This window comes from Falco punctatus (assembly GCF_963210335.1).
Source record: "Falco punctatus genome assembly, chromosome: 15".
NCBI classification, from domain to species: domain Eukaryota; kingdom Metazoa; phylum Chordata; class Aves; order Falconiformes; family Falconidae; genus Falco; species Falco punctatus.
Window position 1 is genome coordinate 22,836,398 of NC_137595.1, and position 17,284 is coordinate 22,853,681.

The 17,284-nt window shown below is 52.3% G+C and overlaps 1 protein-coding gene across 1 annotated transcript; it reads right to left on the reverse strand.

Moving 5' to 3' along the window:
- Positions 1 to 723: 723 nt before the first annotated feature.
- Positions 724 to 14,819, reverse strand: LOC308053712 (endothelin receptor type B-like). Its single transcript, XM_080365331.1, has 8 exons — positions 14,498 to 14,819; positions 10,707 to 11,234; positions 7,494 to 7,606; positions 6,826 to 7,030; positions 5,967 to 6,116; positions 5,071 to 5,204; positions 4,305 to 4,413; positions 724 to 3,422 (listed from the first exon to the last, which is right to left on the reverse strand). Exons 1-8 carry the CDS (start codon positions 14,504 to 14,506, stop codon positions 3,273 to 3,275), a joined length of 1,398 nt encoding a protein of 465 aa, XP_080221457.1. The 5' UTR covers positions 14,507 to 14,819; the 3' UTR covers positions 724 to 3,272.
- Positions 14,820 to 17,284: the final 2,465 nt, after the last annotated feature.

Genomic DNA, 17,284 nt, shown 5'->3' on the forward strand with positions numbered 1-17,284 from the left:
ATCTCCCTCCCCCACGTCCTGGTGCAGTGAGCTGATGTCCACGTCCCTCCTGGGTCTCGAACTATCTAATTTCTAAAGAAAGCTGCTTCTCCTGACTGCCTAAGGGATCCTGTGTTCTGACAACTCCAGTTCATTTGGCATTATTTCTTTTTAATTAAGGGCAGTCCTGTGACTGGTGTCTCGGGGTCAGGTTGGAACAAAGCACCTGAAAACTGGCACCTGGGCTAGCAGAGGGCAATGTACGTGCCAGGAGGGCAGAGTTGGGCAGGACAGAGGGAGTTGCATTCCTTGCACGTGTGCGTGCTCATCCTCAGCTTGTCTCCAGTGCTGATTTGGGGCTGAAGCTGCCCTGCTCAGCACATCTGTTGGCCTTGAATTACCTATTGTGACCCAGACTTACCAGCTTTACCTGACAGATCTCCAGATCTGACCAACAGCATCCTTTGTCAGCCTTCTCCAGGCTGTCCAGGCTGTAACGCCACTGACCCAAATCAGACCCCAGAAGGCAGGTCCCCTGCTTACACGGTGTTTCTCATCTATGTGACTCTCACAGTGGGGTCCCCACAAGCCAGGGCTACGCTCCAGGCCTGTGCAATGCATTGAGGACCCCAAGAGAGAAAGATGTTGGCTCAACCTGTGATCAAAGCGCCAGCCGTTTCAGGTGAGGGAGGGAAACTGTAACCACGGGGTCAGAGCATCCCCGTTAGCTGCTAGCATCCTAAATACTGCCTGTTACAGGACTTTATTACCTGACAAGTGATCTGAGACCTCCATGCCCCCCAGCATTGTGTGGCCCAACAAGCAGACCCTTGTTTGAAGTGCCAAGAGGTTTGTAATTAACAGAAAACCCCTGGTGATGCACGTGGCAGCAGATGGAAAGGTCAGCACATCCCATCTGTCTCTTCCCACCCTCCCAGCCACCAGTGCTGCACAGCTGCCCTGGCACCTCCCGAGCACGCTAGACCCAGAGCTCGGGTCTACGTGTGAATTTTAGGGAGTACGATCAGAGATGCAATGGCAGAGGTGTTAACCCGAAGCAAATCACTCCGTAGCGGCTGCTTGCAAGGCGGCAGCGCAGGCCTGGGGCCAGCCTTGTCCTGGCAGGAGGCTGCCGGGGAGCTGGGCTACCTGGAGCTGAATTTGCCACAATTTGCGGTAGGGCAGGGTGTGAGTGAGACATTGCATTAGGCTTGGTGTGCCGCTGGCTTACCCACTGCTACGTCCTTGGAGTGGTATGAGGTGTTGAAGTCACAGAATCCATTTGCCTGTAAATGTGGACAAATACAGAAATACATAGAATTCAGATTTTTTTGTATAAGCACAATCATTAAAAAATATCCTTCTACTAAGATGTCTGCAGGGAATGCTTCAGTCTTTATCAATTTTCTCCGTTGACTTCATTTGTCCACCAACAAAATGGAGCCAGCCGTAGGGCAAAGCACAGCAGCAGCGCTGTGGAATTGATACAGACAACTCTACAGTAGGTAGGTAAGTTTATGGAAAACATGCTAGTCTAGATATTGCTTGCTTTCTGTTTTTGTCGAAACCCTTTTGTCTTTCAGAAATGTAATTTGTTTGTAAAATATTTGCATTTCAGTGTGTTTTGCTTTATTTGCAGGTCTTTTCTCTTCCTTTTTCCTCTCTCTGTTTTTTTTTTTTTTTTTTCCCTCATGACAAGATGAGAAAGGGAAAGAAGAAAGGGAGAGAGGTAAAAGAGAGAAGGAAAAAAACCCCAGGAAAAATCATCAAAAGCTTGGTGACTAAAACTTTCTCATACAGGTTTTCTTAAAGTTTTGGCAAGAGATGCAAGCATGACTTTTTGGAAAAACATGCTGGAAAAGCACTCGGGGATTCATTACTTTAAATAGTAAATTTGTGGAAGCTCTTTGCCGTATTTCAGTTAGCTGTAGCGGCTCATTCGGTTGAGATTGGACTTTCCCCATTGCCTTTTCCACCTTAGTTTGACCATGAGGATGAGCATCTCTGTCCCCCTTAGAAATGGCATGAACCTTGGTGTCATGGTGCTGTGGCCAAGGCACACTGGGGTCCAGCCCCACTGCCCTGTTGGAGCTCAGCCTTGTTGGCAGGCGGAACATGAGCTACAGTCATTAAAATGCAGGGCACCCCTGTTTTCCCTTCAGAGCTGTGGTCTTCCAGGCGATCCCCCTCCCAGGAGCCAGTGGCTTAAGGAGGCGGTGGACTTTGCAGCTGCTGAAGACCACGGATCAAGGCTGGATGCTCTTCTGGAAGGGCAGATCTGGATCCTCTCCCCTGCATCCTATATCCAGCAGAATTGGCTCCTTCCAGTTTATGCAGGAAGCTGGAAAGGTGGGAGGCTGGTTCCTTGGTTCCAGCCTCACCCAAATTTGAGCCATTTCTGCCTTCCCTCTCCTGGGCTTACAAACTTCCCCTTGAGCCAGCAACGGTGCCCTGCGAGCCAGGAGCTCGCCTGGAGGGGGGAGCAGGAGCTGATGGTTTGGCTGGATGCTGCTACTAGCTTCTAGCAGGGATAGCTGATCCCCTAAGCCACAGCCCTGCGGTCCCACACAACCGTTTTCTCGTGCCATACACAGGTGGGGTGAACATCATTCCTGGGTGGGGAGCCTGGGCTGGATTTCCCAGGAAAAGGTGAAGAGAAGGGGGTGCTTTTGGGGCTCCCCCAGTCAGGTTGGTCACACAATGAAGCCAAGTACTGCCCACCTCTCCCTACCATGAACAGGAGGAGATATCACACCATTGATGGTCTACCAGACATGGATGGTGCCTGGATCTTATCCTGGCTCTGCCCAAAGACACACTGTCCCAGCAGCAGAGGGAGATGATAAGGGATGTTATCAAAGCCTTTCTTTGGCTTTTTCAGCTGGAAATTTTCACTCATGGTCTTCTCCCTCTCCTCCTCATCCCACATCCATCTCAAAGTGACCACATCTCAACCTTCCTTCCCTTTCCACACACATGTCCCCACCCCATGTTTCCACCCAAGACAAATGGCCATAAGTCACTTGGTTTTTCTGCAAGGAAGTGAAATATCCTGTAAGGATCTGAATCCCCTTCCCCCTCCTCCAGAGACGACTCAGACCAGAGGATGGATCGGTGTGGTTCAGCGCTAGTCTCAGGGGTCCATGAAATGCTGCAGCTCCTTCCAGGTGGGTTACGACACGAAGGCAAAAACGATTCAGGCCCAGCCAGGAGATGGCCATGTGAGAGCAACGGAAGGCTCCTGCTGTCCTGGCACGGTGCCTTCTCCTCTCGGCCCCACGGGTGGCATGGCTTTAGGAAGAGCTGTACTTGTTACTCAAGCGGGAGCTGCTCTGGTCCAGCCCAAGCTCCTGCCCGTTGGCTTTCCACTTCCCAACAGAGCCCTTCTCATCTGTCGGTGTGATGCTCAGAGCAGGTCGCTGGCACCAGCAGCACAGGCAGGACTGTGAGGAGACAAGAAGGTGGAGGAAGAGGTTACAAGCATGGGCTACAGGGTAGAAGAGGGGGAGTCAGCAAGTCAACCTGCGCAGTGCCAGGCTGGGGATCGCAGCCTGCACTTCTGAGCCTTGCTGTCCTGCAGATCTGGTGGGAGCAGGCTGGTATGGATTGGAAATGAAGATACCAAAACCTTGGGTACCTTTTGCAGTTGTGTTTTCTTGTCCTCAGGGGACAGAAAACGCAGGTTTTCTGCTGCTTAGCTGGGCTCAACTCTTCTTTTTGCTACAGCAGCTGGGAGATGACTCCTTCCCCACCCCATCCCATCCTATCCCATTCCCTTCCTTTCTCAGGGCTCCACTGCTCCTGAAAATTATATCTGAATAACTTGGCCTCAAAGTTTAAAGCAGCCCCAGTCCCTGATCTGATGGTTTGTGGGGATGCTTCTGATCCAGAACAGGGACTTTTTTGGCTTGTCCTAGGTCCTGCACTGGCAAAAGCCTCCCCATAGCAGGGCAGAGACATCTAGTGAACTGGGAGCTGGGAGGAGAGGCACCTGGCTGAGGGAAAATTTGGGAGGAGAAATAAGATCAAATTATATATGAGTAAATCAAATGTATATGAGCAAATAGGGGAACGCTGTGCGCTGCTGGCGGCCCCAGCATGTCCCTGATGGGGAATTTGTCTGGGAGCCAGGAGCTGCGAGGTCCAGACCTGTCTCTGCCACTGCTTGCTGGGTGTCTTTGCCAAACCCTCTCCACCTTTCCCCTCATCTTGTAAGCTCAGAAGTCCACTGCAATGGGGGCAACTGGTCCGTGGGGCTTGTGTCCCTGTGACTGGTGTCTGGGGATGGTCACCATAGCCAGGAGCTCTGGAGGGGTTCACCCTACCTGGAAGCAGTTCTTGAATTTCCGGCTGACGAAGTAAAGAGCCACAGGGTTGATGCAGGAGTTGAGGGAGGCCATGTTGATCCCGAAGTAATCCATCACGAGGAGGAAACTGAGGCGGGGTGGGAGAAAAGAGGGTGGACATATTGGAAGCCCACTGAGTGGACATCTGAGAGAGGGTTTCCAAACTGTCTGCAAACTGCCTGGCCCAGGAACCTGCTCCCACGGAGAGCCACTCGGTGACTGATAACATAGAGGTGAGCCCAAGGCAGTCCCCTCTGCAGGAGCCCACCACTTTCTCCAGTGCGAGGAGCATTTCCTGAGGAAGCCAGAAGTGTGAGATCTGATCCCCCCTGGTGACTTTAATGTTCTCAAACTGAAGCACAGTAGCAGCGCCTGGCTTGTACTGGATTTTAGCATGATGGGTTAAAAGGAGAGGCAAAGATGGGCACCTACCACATGGCAGAAAGCGTGCAAAGCCCTCAGAAGTGCTGCAGTCCCTTTAGCCCTGCAGGGAATGTTTCTTTGACCAGGAGCACTCTTTAACCCAAAGCTTTATAGAGACATTTCAAAATTTAATGTTTTTCCTTTCTTACGGTCCCCCACACCCTTTCTATGTGCCTACCAGGAGAGCAATGTCACCTAGAAAAGGAGCTGTTGCAACAAGGTGTTCAGAAGGCAGCTCCGGCAGCCTGCATTGAGCCCAGCGGAGCCTCAGCCGGTGCCCGCCGGGGGTCCCAGCTCAGTGCCCTTCTGATGCTGCCCCTACCTGAGCAGTTCACATCTGTTGGGGTCCGTCTGGTCATAGATGGTCTTTTTGAGGATGCGGCTGAGGTGGAGCGGCAGCCAGCAGAGTGCAAAGATCACCACGAGGCAGAACACGGTCTTGGCCACCTCCCGGCGCTACGAAGAGAAGATGGGCAGGAGAGAAGGGATGGTGTGGCTGAGCATGGGGGAGCAGGTGGAGCAAAGTACCATCTCCCCAGGCTGAGCAAGAGCCCTTCGATTTCTGTAATCTGATGACAGCAGGGTGCCCCTTTTGAGTCCAAAGCACAACCTGCAGGTCCCAAATTCTGCATCATGAGGAGGACTCTGAGATCCAGGCTGCAGAAAGGGGCATGGTACCAGCAGCACAACATGGACCAGACTCTTTTAATGCCTCTTCCCAACATTGCTCCTGGTGACTTTGCTGGGGTGACATTCCCTGGGACATGGGGCCCCCCTCCATCCACCCGTCACACTGTATTATTGTGACAGCCAGCTGGTCTGCCTCAGGGGATCATTCTGCAAAGTGTGGGAGGGGACCGTAAACCATTCTTTGCCCTGCACCCCTCATCTGTGATACAGCACATGCAGCCTTTGGTGTGATCTGGGCTGGCGCAGCACTGCCAGAGATAAATGACCATGAGAAATCAAGAACCGAGCTGATCCATGGCCATAACGCTGGTGGTTTGGGTTGTCCCTGAGACTGGAGGTTGTAGAGCTGAAGGCCCATCTCCCTGGTTTAATCCATGCATCTGCATCAGTGTGCCAATAGCTGTTGACCACTGAGAGGCTATGTCAGCTCGTACGTGTCCTTTACAGGGACAGGTAGGTCTTCTCCCCTTGGACAGCACTCCCTCCCATTTGGGGAATACCAGGGTGCCTGCCTTCCTTGTTTCTTACCCGTTTCATGTGGTCATTCAGAGCAATTCTCATGCCGTTTCTCTTGCTCAACATCTCGCATGACATGAGGCTGTAGAAGATGCCAGTGCATACCAAGGGGAGGCAGAAATAGAAGCCAAAAAGCCACCAGTCCTTCACATCCCGGTAGAACTGCATGCAAAAGAAAGAGCAACTGGGAACTGGAGAATGGGGTGGGGGAGTAACTGGGGCATGAACTGACCCGGTCCCTGACACCGACGCTGGCCTGTATCAGACACTTCTGATGTGTGAAAGTGTAACAGCTCCTGCGCTAAGTGCACATGGGATTACCCTCCCCCAAGGCGGGTGCACATGTTTGACATAAGGAAGTAAAGGCTGGTTTATGTCTGGCTGCCAGTCCAGTCTGGCACTCTTGTGCAAGAAACAGTTCCGAGGAGCTGATTTGGTAGACGCAGTGGGATAAGTTCTGTTGCTCTGTAAGTGTCTTAATTCCCTTGCTCACCCTTAGCTGACCCTGTGAGCGAGGTTACCCATGCAGACTGGTTATGGAGATGCTTTTTGGCCTGCTGTGACAGCGGGGCAGGTTCTGAAGCTTCCAAAGATGTGTCATGATTTTCTGATGTGGATGGTGAAGACATGACACACCTTGAGGAGCAGCTGCCTGATTTCTGGCCCCATATTCAAGGCAAGTCTGCCCCGTGTCACTGCAGCATTGGGTATTCTGTGCTTTCTCTGATAGTGCTCTCCTGGTGTTCACCCTGATGGCTAGAAGAAGCCATCTACAGAAGCATCTAATACTCTGATCAAGGAGGGAGGATGCCCTGGTTGCCCGTGCCTCCCTCTCCCATGCACTGCAGCTGGGGTGGGATGGAGCACCTACCATCATGAAGCTGGATTTCTGTTCGGAGGCAAGCATGCACACCCACAGGTGTCGTTCCCAGTAGCTGAGCTCCACCATGTCAAAGGCTATAGCTTCAGGGACTGCGAGCAAAATGGCCACTGCCCAGATCAGCATCACCTCCACTGCCTTCCACATGGGGATTCCTATCCCCTGGATCCGACTCCAGGATGCCACTGCTCGGTACCTGCCCAACGTGATTGGAGTGAGAGAAGCAGCCATCAGGAAGGGGCCAAGAAGGCGCAGGTTAGAGTTTTCCCCAAAGGCTCTTTCCCTTACACCTTACTCCTTCACCCCTGAACTTTCCCTTTCAGTGGAATGGGAAAGATCAGCAACAGGGGCTCCATGGATGGATGTGATGGTAGCTATCCTTGGCCAATGTCTACTTGCCACTGGGGAGCTGCCACCCTCCCACAGCACCCCAGCACATCAGCATCCTCCCCTCAACTTTTTCCATCAGGATTTAAACTCTGTCACCAGAGTCAGTTACCGTTGGATTTCAACTCTACATGCCAGCACCCTGCCACCATCTCTGAATCCGGCCTGGGACCCAGCCACCCTGCAGTCTGCCTTCTGGTTACAGTGGAGGGACATGCTATAGTCAGAGGTGGCTCAGGCTGGGCTGTGCCGCTGTAGAAGCTCTTTCTTACCTGTCGATGCTGAGAGCACAAAGGCTGAGGACGGTGATGCCCACTGAGGCTTTCTGGATGAAGGGGACCAGCTTGCACACCTGCACACCAAAGGGCCAGTCCTTTGCCAAGAGCTGGGGAAGAACCACAGGGTTAACAGGCTGCTTCAGGAAAGCATGTCCGGCTTCCCGTAATGGCAGGTGGTTACCCACAAGGTGTGAGAAGCCCACAGAGAGCAGCTGAAAGCACTCTGAGGTTACCTCTGCTGGGATTATGCAGTGTGTGCTATCCAGTATTTTGTGATCCACTGGGAACCTTTCATTTCCCCAAGGGCTCGTTGTGAGGTGAGTTGACACATAGACAGAAGGATGGTGGAGACACCAGGTCCTGACTTCAGACCCTGGGTGGGTTTGAATGTTTGAATCCTAAACACCACGATGGGCTTTGGGTTGCTTTTAGAGGGAAAAGGGGTGTCATTCTCTGTAACAGCCAAAATCCAGCAAGGACAGCTTCTTTCAGATGGCTTTCAAAGTCTTAAGCCCTTACCATACTCTGACACTCTACCATACTCAGGTTCCTTATAGAACACATACACCGTGGCCCCAAGCTCAGCTGGAGCAAGCAGAAGATGTTGGTGAGGACAAGATGCCTTGAAGGCAGAAGTCCAGGCCCCTCACTCATGAGGATGAGTGAGCCTGCGTTCACAACCCTTATAGCCCCATGGCACCTGGAGCCCATCCTAAGGTTCCTCCTACTCACAACCATCCCCCTGGGCAAGCTCTTTAGTTTGGTCTCAGCGGCCAGACAAATCAATCCAGAAGCTCTTCTGGAAAGCAGGGTCTCAGGTGAAGGCAACCGACCAACCCTACCCTTTCCTTTGCTCTGCGCACCCAGGGAGTCAACCCGTCTCATGTGTTGCTGAGACGCACCGTGCGGGAACTGGGCTGCCCTTAGGGGCAAGTTGCTCGTAGTCAGTTTGGGCTTCTCAAACAAGGGAAAATTTCTCCTCCTGAAGGTGGCTGGAAAGGAGAGGTGAAGAAGGGAGTGGGATTGCTTAGGTGGCCTGGTGAAATCCTGAACATCAGTCAGGAAATGTCAGTTTAGACATGACCAGAACAGGGAGTCCCAGCCCTGGATTTGACCCAGTTTTCCTGTTACAAGGCATGCAACACCAATGCAAGATGTTGTCCTTAGCCTGGACAAGATATCTTGACTTTGCTTTCTGTCAGCTGCAAGCTGTGCTAGTTGTAGCTCCAAGAGATGAGCAAGTGTGTCTCCAAGCCACAGCCTGTGCTAACAGGAGGTGTCCTGTAGGCTTTTGGTCTAAGCCATGGACTCTGCACAGCCCAGTGCACAGCCCAGTGCAACCCCAGTTCCCAGCTGACCAGGACGCAGAGCTGGGTATTGAGCCTGTCACTGGTTTATCTGCCAGCTTCCCTCAGCGGAGTCATTCCTACAGCCTCCACCTGGTCCCACATGCCTTTTTTTTTATGATACATAGGGCCTTCCAACAACAGGGACTTGTGAAATGCATCAGAACTGGGCAAACAGATCCTGAAAGGAAGGGCTGTTGGACGCGTGTCCTCACGGTCCCGTTGTACAAGCCTTTTTCCTTCGGGAACCCAGGCTAAAACCAACCCAACCGCCCTGATATTGTGGGTGATGTAAACATGACAGATGGACCCTGCAGTCCAGATCCGCCAAAGTGGAGAAGTATTTGCAACCCGTGGAGGCAGGTCTGCCAGATATTTTGCTGTTGCCTGTTACAGTGTGCATTCTTGTTAAATGCACATTGCATGACCCAGATTCTTTCCCTGGCTAGATGGTGCATCTCCCATCAAGTGTGGCAAAGGCAGGATTAAAATGCAAATCTTCCCTGCCTTGGGTTTGACTGGGTACAAATACTGGGGGGGCTTTGCTGTTCAAAATGTTTCGGGGCTCAGCTATGGCCATGCTTGTTGGGTGACCTCCACAGCCTCTGCCTGTGCAATGGGTGCAGGGGGGAGATGACCCCCGGCAGAGCTGCCGGTGTTGCAGCCGCCTTCCCCAGACTGTCTCGTGCCTTGGGCAGAACAAATCGTGCCTTATTCAAAGCAAAGGGGGCCCGGTGGGTGAAAGCAGAGGGGCTGTACCCCACGGGTGAAGGGGGCAGCCCTCCCCTGGGTCAGTGCTGCTCACCCCAAGCTACTCTGTTTTCTGGCACGGGTAAAACCCTCTACATGGAGCCATATTCTTGTAACAGCGGGGATCATCAGGCTCACGGAGAACCTGTTTGTTTTGAGCTAAAAAACCTTTATAGTTTTCAGTCACTTTTCACTTGAAGGGTATCTATTCACAGTGATCTGAGACCGTCCCGCCAGCCACATCTGGTTGTTCGCACTGTCAAATTACATGTACCTTCTTCCTGATTTGAATTTCTCTGCCTTCTCCCCCTGCCATCCAGCCTGCTTGGTCCAGGACCCCTCTGGCACTCAATGTCCACTTCGCAGGCTAAAGCTTCCCTTTAACAAACAAATCTGACTGAGCTCCAAGCCCTTCACCCTCCAGCATCCCTTCATAGAAACCTCTGGCTCCAGCCCACCAAAACGTGTCTCCAGCAGTTGGCCAGAAAGAGCCACAACAGCTCAAACACATCTCACGGATGTGGTAACACACCTTCTGCTCTTAACTGGGGTCTCAGGTCTACTGCCTGCATCTGCTCATCCCCCTCTGCCCCGGTGCACCGCGCAGAGCTCAGGTCACCCTGATACTGTTGTGCCTCTTCTCTCTAGTTAGGGGTCAGTGCCTCCTGAAAGAAGCCCCTGTTCTGTATTACAGCCCTCTTCCTTATTCCTGGGTGAGTCTTCATGTTTAGCTGGAATAAAAAAGATATTTGCTTGAGGCTGATTAACTGAGCTGAAATAAACACCAGGTTGTGATGTCAGAAGACTGCAAGCAATTCTTTTCATGTGATTTTAGATCAGATTTAAAAGATCTGGAAGGTTGTGTGTTTGCATGTGTGTGTGTGCATAACACAGCTGTAGCTGAGAACACCTCTGCTTTCCCAGGAATGTACTCTGAGCTTTTTGTTTGTTTTTCTCGTCCTTTGGAGAGCAGAAACACCCTCCCTTGCAGAAATGGAGCCTGTAATAAAGAGCAGAGGATTGATATTCCCCAGGGCACCGAGGCAAGTGGGAGCAGACACCATCCCCACAACCACCAGACTGCTGCAGCGTTGGTGCGCATGGAGCCTACCTTATATACGTTGATGGGCAAAGCAATGAGGATGTAGAGGAGGTCTCCGAGCGCCAAGCTAGCAATGAGGACATTCGGCCCATTCCTCATGCACTTGTTCTTGTAAATGATCCTCAGGAGCGTGGAGTTCCCGATGATCCCTACTATGAAGATGGTGCAGGACACAATGGTGTTGATGTACTTGAAGATGTGTCTGATATCTGCAGGCTTCACGCACACGGGCAGCAGGGGCGGCTCAGAGCTGGTGCTCCTGGGGAGGGTCTCCGAGTGGTTTGACAGCTTGGTGTCCTGGAACAGGCTTGGCTGGACCAGGCTGTACGCCTGCTCCTGGCTGAGCAGCTCAAAGGGGTTGGTGCTCTCCTGAAAAGCCCTTGGGGTCTGGCTCTGTGCCCCAGAGAAGAGGCAAGTCAGGAAAATGGCCAGAGTGGTGGGAGATGGGACTCTTGCCATTGAGGATTGAAAGGCAAAGTTGGTGGCAGAAGTTCTCACCGTGCTCGAGGGACGTCCTTGCTCGGGTCTTGGTGGGATCTGCAGGTGGAGAAAGGGACAAGGGCAAGAACTCGGTGAGCAGAGGAAGGAGGAACAAGGCAAGACTGAATGAAAGGAATTCCTGGAGAAAGTCTGTCATCACAGTGCCCAGAAATAATGCCACATTAGATCCCATCTGGTCAGAGCTGCTGAGCCCTGTGGGTGGGAGTCTTCGCTGCTGAAATTGAACAAGCCTGTTCGATAAACAAACTAGAAGGAAACAGTCTCTTATGCCCCTTACACAGTATTTCAGCAGATGAGGGCACCTGCCTTTTCTCAAACACGTGTGTTGAATCAGCCGTTGCACTTTCTGACCTTGGTATTGCTGCTCACATGGCAAATCTGACTTTTCTTTTATGCCCACCCCACACTTCTCATCTAGTTCCTGACTGTTTGAACCAGCGGTTTTGGGGCACCTGCCCTGCTGACGCCTGCACAGCGGGGCAGTCCTGCAAATCCTGTCTGGGTGTCCACAGGACAAGCAGACCTTTTCTTCCAGTCTGTGCCATGGGAAAGCCGGAGCTGCACTGACATCCCACCCTTCAGCAGATCCTATGGGCTGCCAGATGCCATCTTTCAGTGCAAAGTTTTTCCCAGTGCAGTTTTGCTGGGAACCATGACGGGAAAATGTCACAAGATTTTTTTCCAGAAATGCTGTATTGATACCTGATATCTTATTTCGATTTATGTGCAAGCAGTAGAGTCCCTCCTTCCCCATCCTTATCGTCGTTAATTGAACCACTTCCTTTGCAGATCCACTGTGCCCATTCAACCCAACACTCGGGGATATAAATCTCCCTGTGCTGTTTGCAGATTTGACTGCTGAGCACGACAAAAGGTCTCTCAGGCTCACCAGGGCTGGAGCACCACTAATAAATATCACCCGAGCGGGGGGCGCTGTGCGAGTCTCAGGCCATGCTTCCAGCCAGGGCTCGCTAAGCTGCTGCTCCACAGCCACAGCAGAGAGCTGAGGGTGGCTGTAGGGCTCTGGCACGATGTGAATTTGTGGAAGGGGCTTCCAGGTGATCCAGATATGTCCCCCAGTGGGAAGTGAGTCTAGAGAGTGAGTGGGAGATGTCAGCACCCTGCCAGTCTGTGCCCCAGCACTGTCTGTGCCACAGGCAGGGACAGCTCGGGGGTCTCCTAGTTCGAAGTGGCTGAAGAACTTGTTTCTCAAACTCTGACACTTTACAGCTCTGAAGGGAGGAAAAACTGCTGTGCCTAGAGCAGGAACAGGAGCCTTTTTGGGCTTCCCTGGGGTGTGTTCTGCTCCAGAGAAGCGGTTAGGCAGGGATCAGGGTGCCTACCTGGGACTGGAGATGGGACTCCAGCCTTTGCTCTGACTGCACCAGGCAGAGTTGGGGTCTGAGCCCAAAGCAGCCGTACCCCGGGGATCTGCTCCCCAGGCCCATTCAGCCAAGGCATTGCCAGGTTGTAGCACGGTTCCCCTGCCCAGGACTTGGGGAGACCCCAGGACCAGCAACGCATGTATGGTGGAAACACGCCATCCCCACTCTGGGAAGGCATGGCCAAGCTGACCGCGAGTCCTGCCAGGCACAGCCACGGCTTCTCTGGATACAGCTGTGCGCTCCTCAGCGCCAGGCTTTGTGGAAGTGCCTGGGCACCCAGCTATGTTGGGAAGGTGGGGAGAAGAAAGAAAGGGAGAAAAAGGATAAATAACCTGAAGGAGCGCAAACCTGACTCATTGGAGACCTGAGCACAAATTCCTGCTCTGACTTGGTGCAGGGACTTCAGCCTGCACCCCTGCTAATGTCCTCAGCAATCTGTCCTGCCCCAACCTACACCGGGGGCAGCTGGCTCATGGGTCGGTGCCCTGACCAAAGCCCTCCTCTCCTCCCCACTATGCCCACAGCATTGCAGCTCATAGGAGAGGGCAGACCCAGCTCAGAATTCCTGCCTGGGATCCTTGAGAGTCTGAGCAGCTCACAGGGAGCAGCTTCGGATGGCACAGCAAGCCTCTACCGCCCAGGGCTGTCTGGGAGCTTGGAGAAACGTGGTGGCTCTTGAGTGAGCAGCTGACAGAGAGGTGACCATCCCTGCGAGGCTGTGTCCTGTGCCCTCCGCAGCAGTGGGCTGCTCTTATCTGCTCTCTCCGGCGCAGGACTACAGAGCCTGGGGTGGCTGTTCTGCCCCTGGGTATTTGGCAGAAGAGCTCATGTGAGTATCACAGGACACGGCTCACTGGATCCTGCCCGTCCCCTCCACAGCACAGCTGCAAAGCACTGGAGAAAAAAACCACTTCTTCCCCGTCTTGCCTTAAAATCCAGAAATTTAGTAGAAGAGAAGCATTGTTTTCTTCTGTTCAACAGCCTGTTTACTTCCCACCCTCCGTGATGCCTGTCACATCTCAGAGTTCTTGAAAGCATAACCCTTTCTCAATTGCAGGGGAAACTGAGGCACAGGAGCATGAGGAAGCTTGTTCAGTGCCCAAGAGATGTGAAGCCAAAGCCAGCATTGCTTGACCTCAAATCCTCTGAGCTTTGCTCATGTTGCTGATTTGGGGAAGCGACTTGGTGCCTGAAGGGGCTATCCCCATCCCACCTGCCCGGCTGGGGCTCTTCTGCTAGCAAATAGCTCAGGCGTGTGGAAGTGGAAATGCCCCTTATGCTGTGCTTAGTCCAAATCACAACTGAAACCACTGCAGTCATGACATGCGCATCAGAGAATAATTCCTGGAGAGGGGATGAGCCTGAAAACCATTGCTATAACCCAGCACAGCCTGCTCCCATCTGAAAGGTGCCATGCGCGGGCCAGGGGGCTTGGGACTCCTCTTGCCTGGGAGCCCAGGAGAGCCCACCGCATCCCAGGCAGCATCCTCATCTCAAGGCAGATGCACCTCCGCTTGCACTCTCCTGCCAGACTAACCTCGCCAAATGCAAACCAGACCTTTTATGCAGAAAAACATCTCTGGCAGCAAAAATGCCATGGGTGGGGCAAAGGAGAAAGGCAGATGACAACACCACATCCCCAGCTGCTTCCCTGCCGTGAACCCAACCCGGTCCGTAAGCAGAAGGATCTTTTCCCCCTGCCCCCGAGGTCTGCTGGATTTCTTCTCATGCACCCTCTCCTTTCCCACCTGTTGGCCCTGGCACAGGCACCACGGTCCCTTCAACGCCTCCCTCAGAGTGGGGGCCCTTGGGGGCAACCTGGAAAATGTGTGAAAACTCACCCTGAAGCAAGAAATCATTTTGTCTGCAGACTAGTGCATGGAACAGCAAAGCTTTTCATCAGAGTTAAGTTACCTTCCTCATGGCCACAGACTCTGGATGCTCCTGGGATCAGTTTCTTCCCCTCTCACGGCTCCTTCCCAGTGCGCGGGCAGCTGGGCATGTCCTGCAGGCCCTGGAGAACTGCAGTGCTGTAGATCCTGGAGTTGGTCGTGTGTGTGGGCTTGTGCTCAAGGGAATGTTTCTCCCCTCTCGTGACTTGCTGAGGTCTCTCTGAATGGAGTGGTTGGTTATATAGAAAATGACTGGGCTCCCCCCGAGCGCAGCCCCGGCAACCAATAGGCAAAGCGCGGGACAGGGATGTAGGAGGAGGGCGAAGCAGGAGAAACGCAGGACAGCGCTGCGAAGGAGGTGAAAATAATAAACAAATAAAGCTTGAGGCGGAGGGAGGGAGGTGGGGGAGGGCTGCTGACCACAGAGCAGCGTGCCTGCTCAGCACATCGCAGTGACGGGCTTGGAGGAGCCCCGCGGCTGTGCTTTGGTGAAGGGAGCTGCAGCCCCCACCACCTTTGGGGAAAAGAGACAGGAAAGCCTGCTGTGCCCAGGGGGTACAAAGCCAGCTGCTCCACCTGGGGCTTTTGAGCTTTTGAGTTCAGGAGCAAGATGAGTACTGCCAGCGAGGCAGAGGGGACCTGTGGTCCCCCTTCTAGCAGGGTATATGTTGGCCAGGACAAGCCTCACTTTCCCCCCACCACAGTCTCCCCGAGCCCTGGTCTACTGCTGAAACAGGCTGGGAACAGGTTTCAGACCATGCTTCCACCTACAAGAAGTTCCACTGGTGCCTTCTCACATGCCAGCTCTGTTTTCATTTTGCTGTGGTTTCTGAGCATCCTGAACTGCCTGAAGAGCAGCGTCCAGCTGCCGCAGGTGCAGGGCAGAGCACTTGGTGGCTGAGCCACTGGTGCTGCCGTAAGGTCACACCAGCCTCCCCCACCAGCCACGCACCCAACCCACGCTCTGGACGTGGTCCGGCTTGGAGGCTGCCCTCTGCTCACCACCTGCTTTTGATCATGAGCCACGCTTTCATGAGACTCCTCCTGCCTTTCTCCAGACTGTAGGAACCTGTAGACAACTTGTGCTGCTGCACAGCCTCCTTCCCTGTGGACAAAGCCTCTCCCAGCCTCTCAGCTCATCTGCTTGGAGAGGAGAGTTTCTTTCCTCACCACGCTGTGAACCCGGCTGTTCTCAGGAATGGGACATTTATTTGGAACGTGGCAGGTTGTTTATTTAAGAAAATGCCAGAACCCCTTGCTCTGGGGTCCTTGATGGCCCAGAAACGTCTTGGCATGATGTGACTGTACTGAGTCAAGGCAACTTCACTCTGATGAAGGAATCCCTTTGCCCTTTTAGCCCCGAAACAAGGACAGAAAGAATTGGTTGACTCTTTCCCAAATTGAAAGCATCTCAAGTGGAATGAGATGACGTTTCTCTGACACACTAGAGGATCGTGTTGCCATCCAGAGGGATCTGAAGAGGCTGGAGAAATGGGGTGGCAGGAACCTCATGAAGTTCTGCAGAGGGAAGTGCCAAGTCCTGCCCCTGGGGAGGAATAACATAGATCTCTTGTAGGAAGCCATCTCACAGCCTCACTCACTCCTGTTGTCCATCTCTGATCTTTTTCTCAGTTGTATCATGGTATTTTGTATGTTGGTTTATCTTCAAGCCATGACCTTGTCTAATCTCTTTTCTTACTGTGTTTTTGATTGCTAGTCTTCAAAATGTAATTGCCAATAAAATATGCCTGGTATTGGAAATGTCTCTTTGCTCCTTTCTACTTTGTTCTTTTTTCTTACCCCTTTACTAAAAGTTTTAAACTTTCGAGTACACGCAGTAAGTTATTAAAAAAAAAATTGTAATAACCTAGTAAATTCAAACCCCAACAAAGTCATGCAAAGGTATTCCTATGTCCTTGATTAGCTGGTAGAAGGATTTCTGCAGCAAATCTGCTGCGATCCACTACTGGAGACAGACTTCTGTGCTACGTTGCTCCTTTTGTCTGACCAACTGCAGACCACTTAAGCTTGTGGAACATGACAAAAACAAATACAGAATGGACAAGTAATTTTGATTCCTCAAAACTCAGAGGCAAACAAGTGACTGTCATCACCCTGAGGCTAAGGAACTGCGGCTGGCTGGGTAGCTGCACACAGGGACAGATTCACAGCATTATGGTTGAACAAATTTTCATGGGAAGCAACAGTTCTGTGCTTTGCTGCAAACTCTGCCTTCATGCTAGGGAGCAGTGCATCAGGCAGGAGATGGCCCATATCCATCCTGCAATTGCAGACGCCTTTGCAGCCCCAGTTATTATTTTTCATCCTGATAATCATGGGGCTGCTGAGTTTAGACCCAAACGTGTCTTACTCTGGTCCTTGTAAGCTCCGGAGTTGAGCAGGTGCCTGCACGGTATCTTCATGGGACCCGTTTGCTGCGTTTGGAGCACAGGTATTTCTGCTGCTCGCTATTGGAAACGATAGGTTGGACCCCAGCTGCCTTCAGCCCTGTTGGTCTTCAGTTACTATATCTTAAAATATGTTTTCATAGACCTTTGGCCATTTATTATTCTGATGACACAGAATAGTTGAAGCTGTCAGTGAGGGTTTTGCAAGAAATCATAACTGCTCTTTTCTTAAGGTAACATGAAATGTCCAGAAATGGACAGATTAACCCACAAGTGTTATAACATCTGTTTCTCTTGCTGATTGTGTTTGAGATCTCCTCAGAGTCTACACTGTCCTCTCCAAAAGCACGGGCTTTGGTTTTGTCTGTGTCTGATGGGTGTAAGCTTCTCTCTCAGCGGCT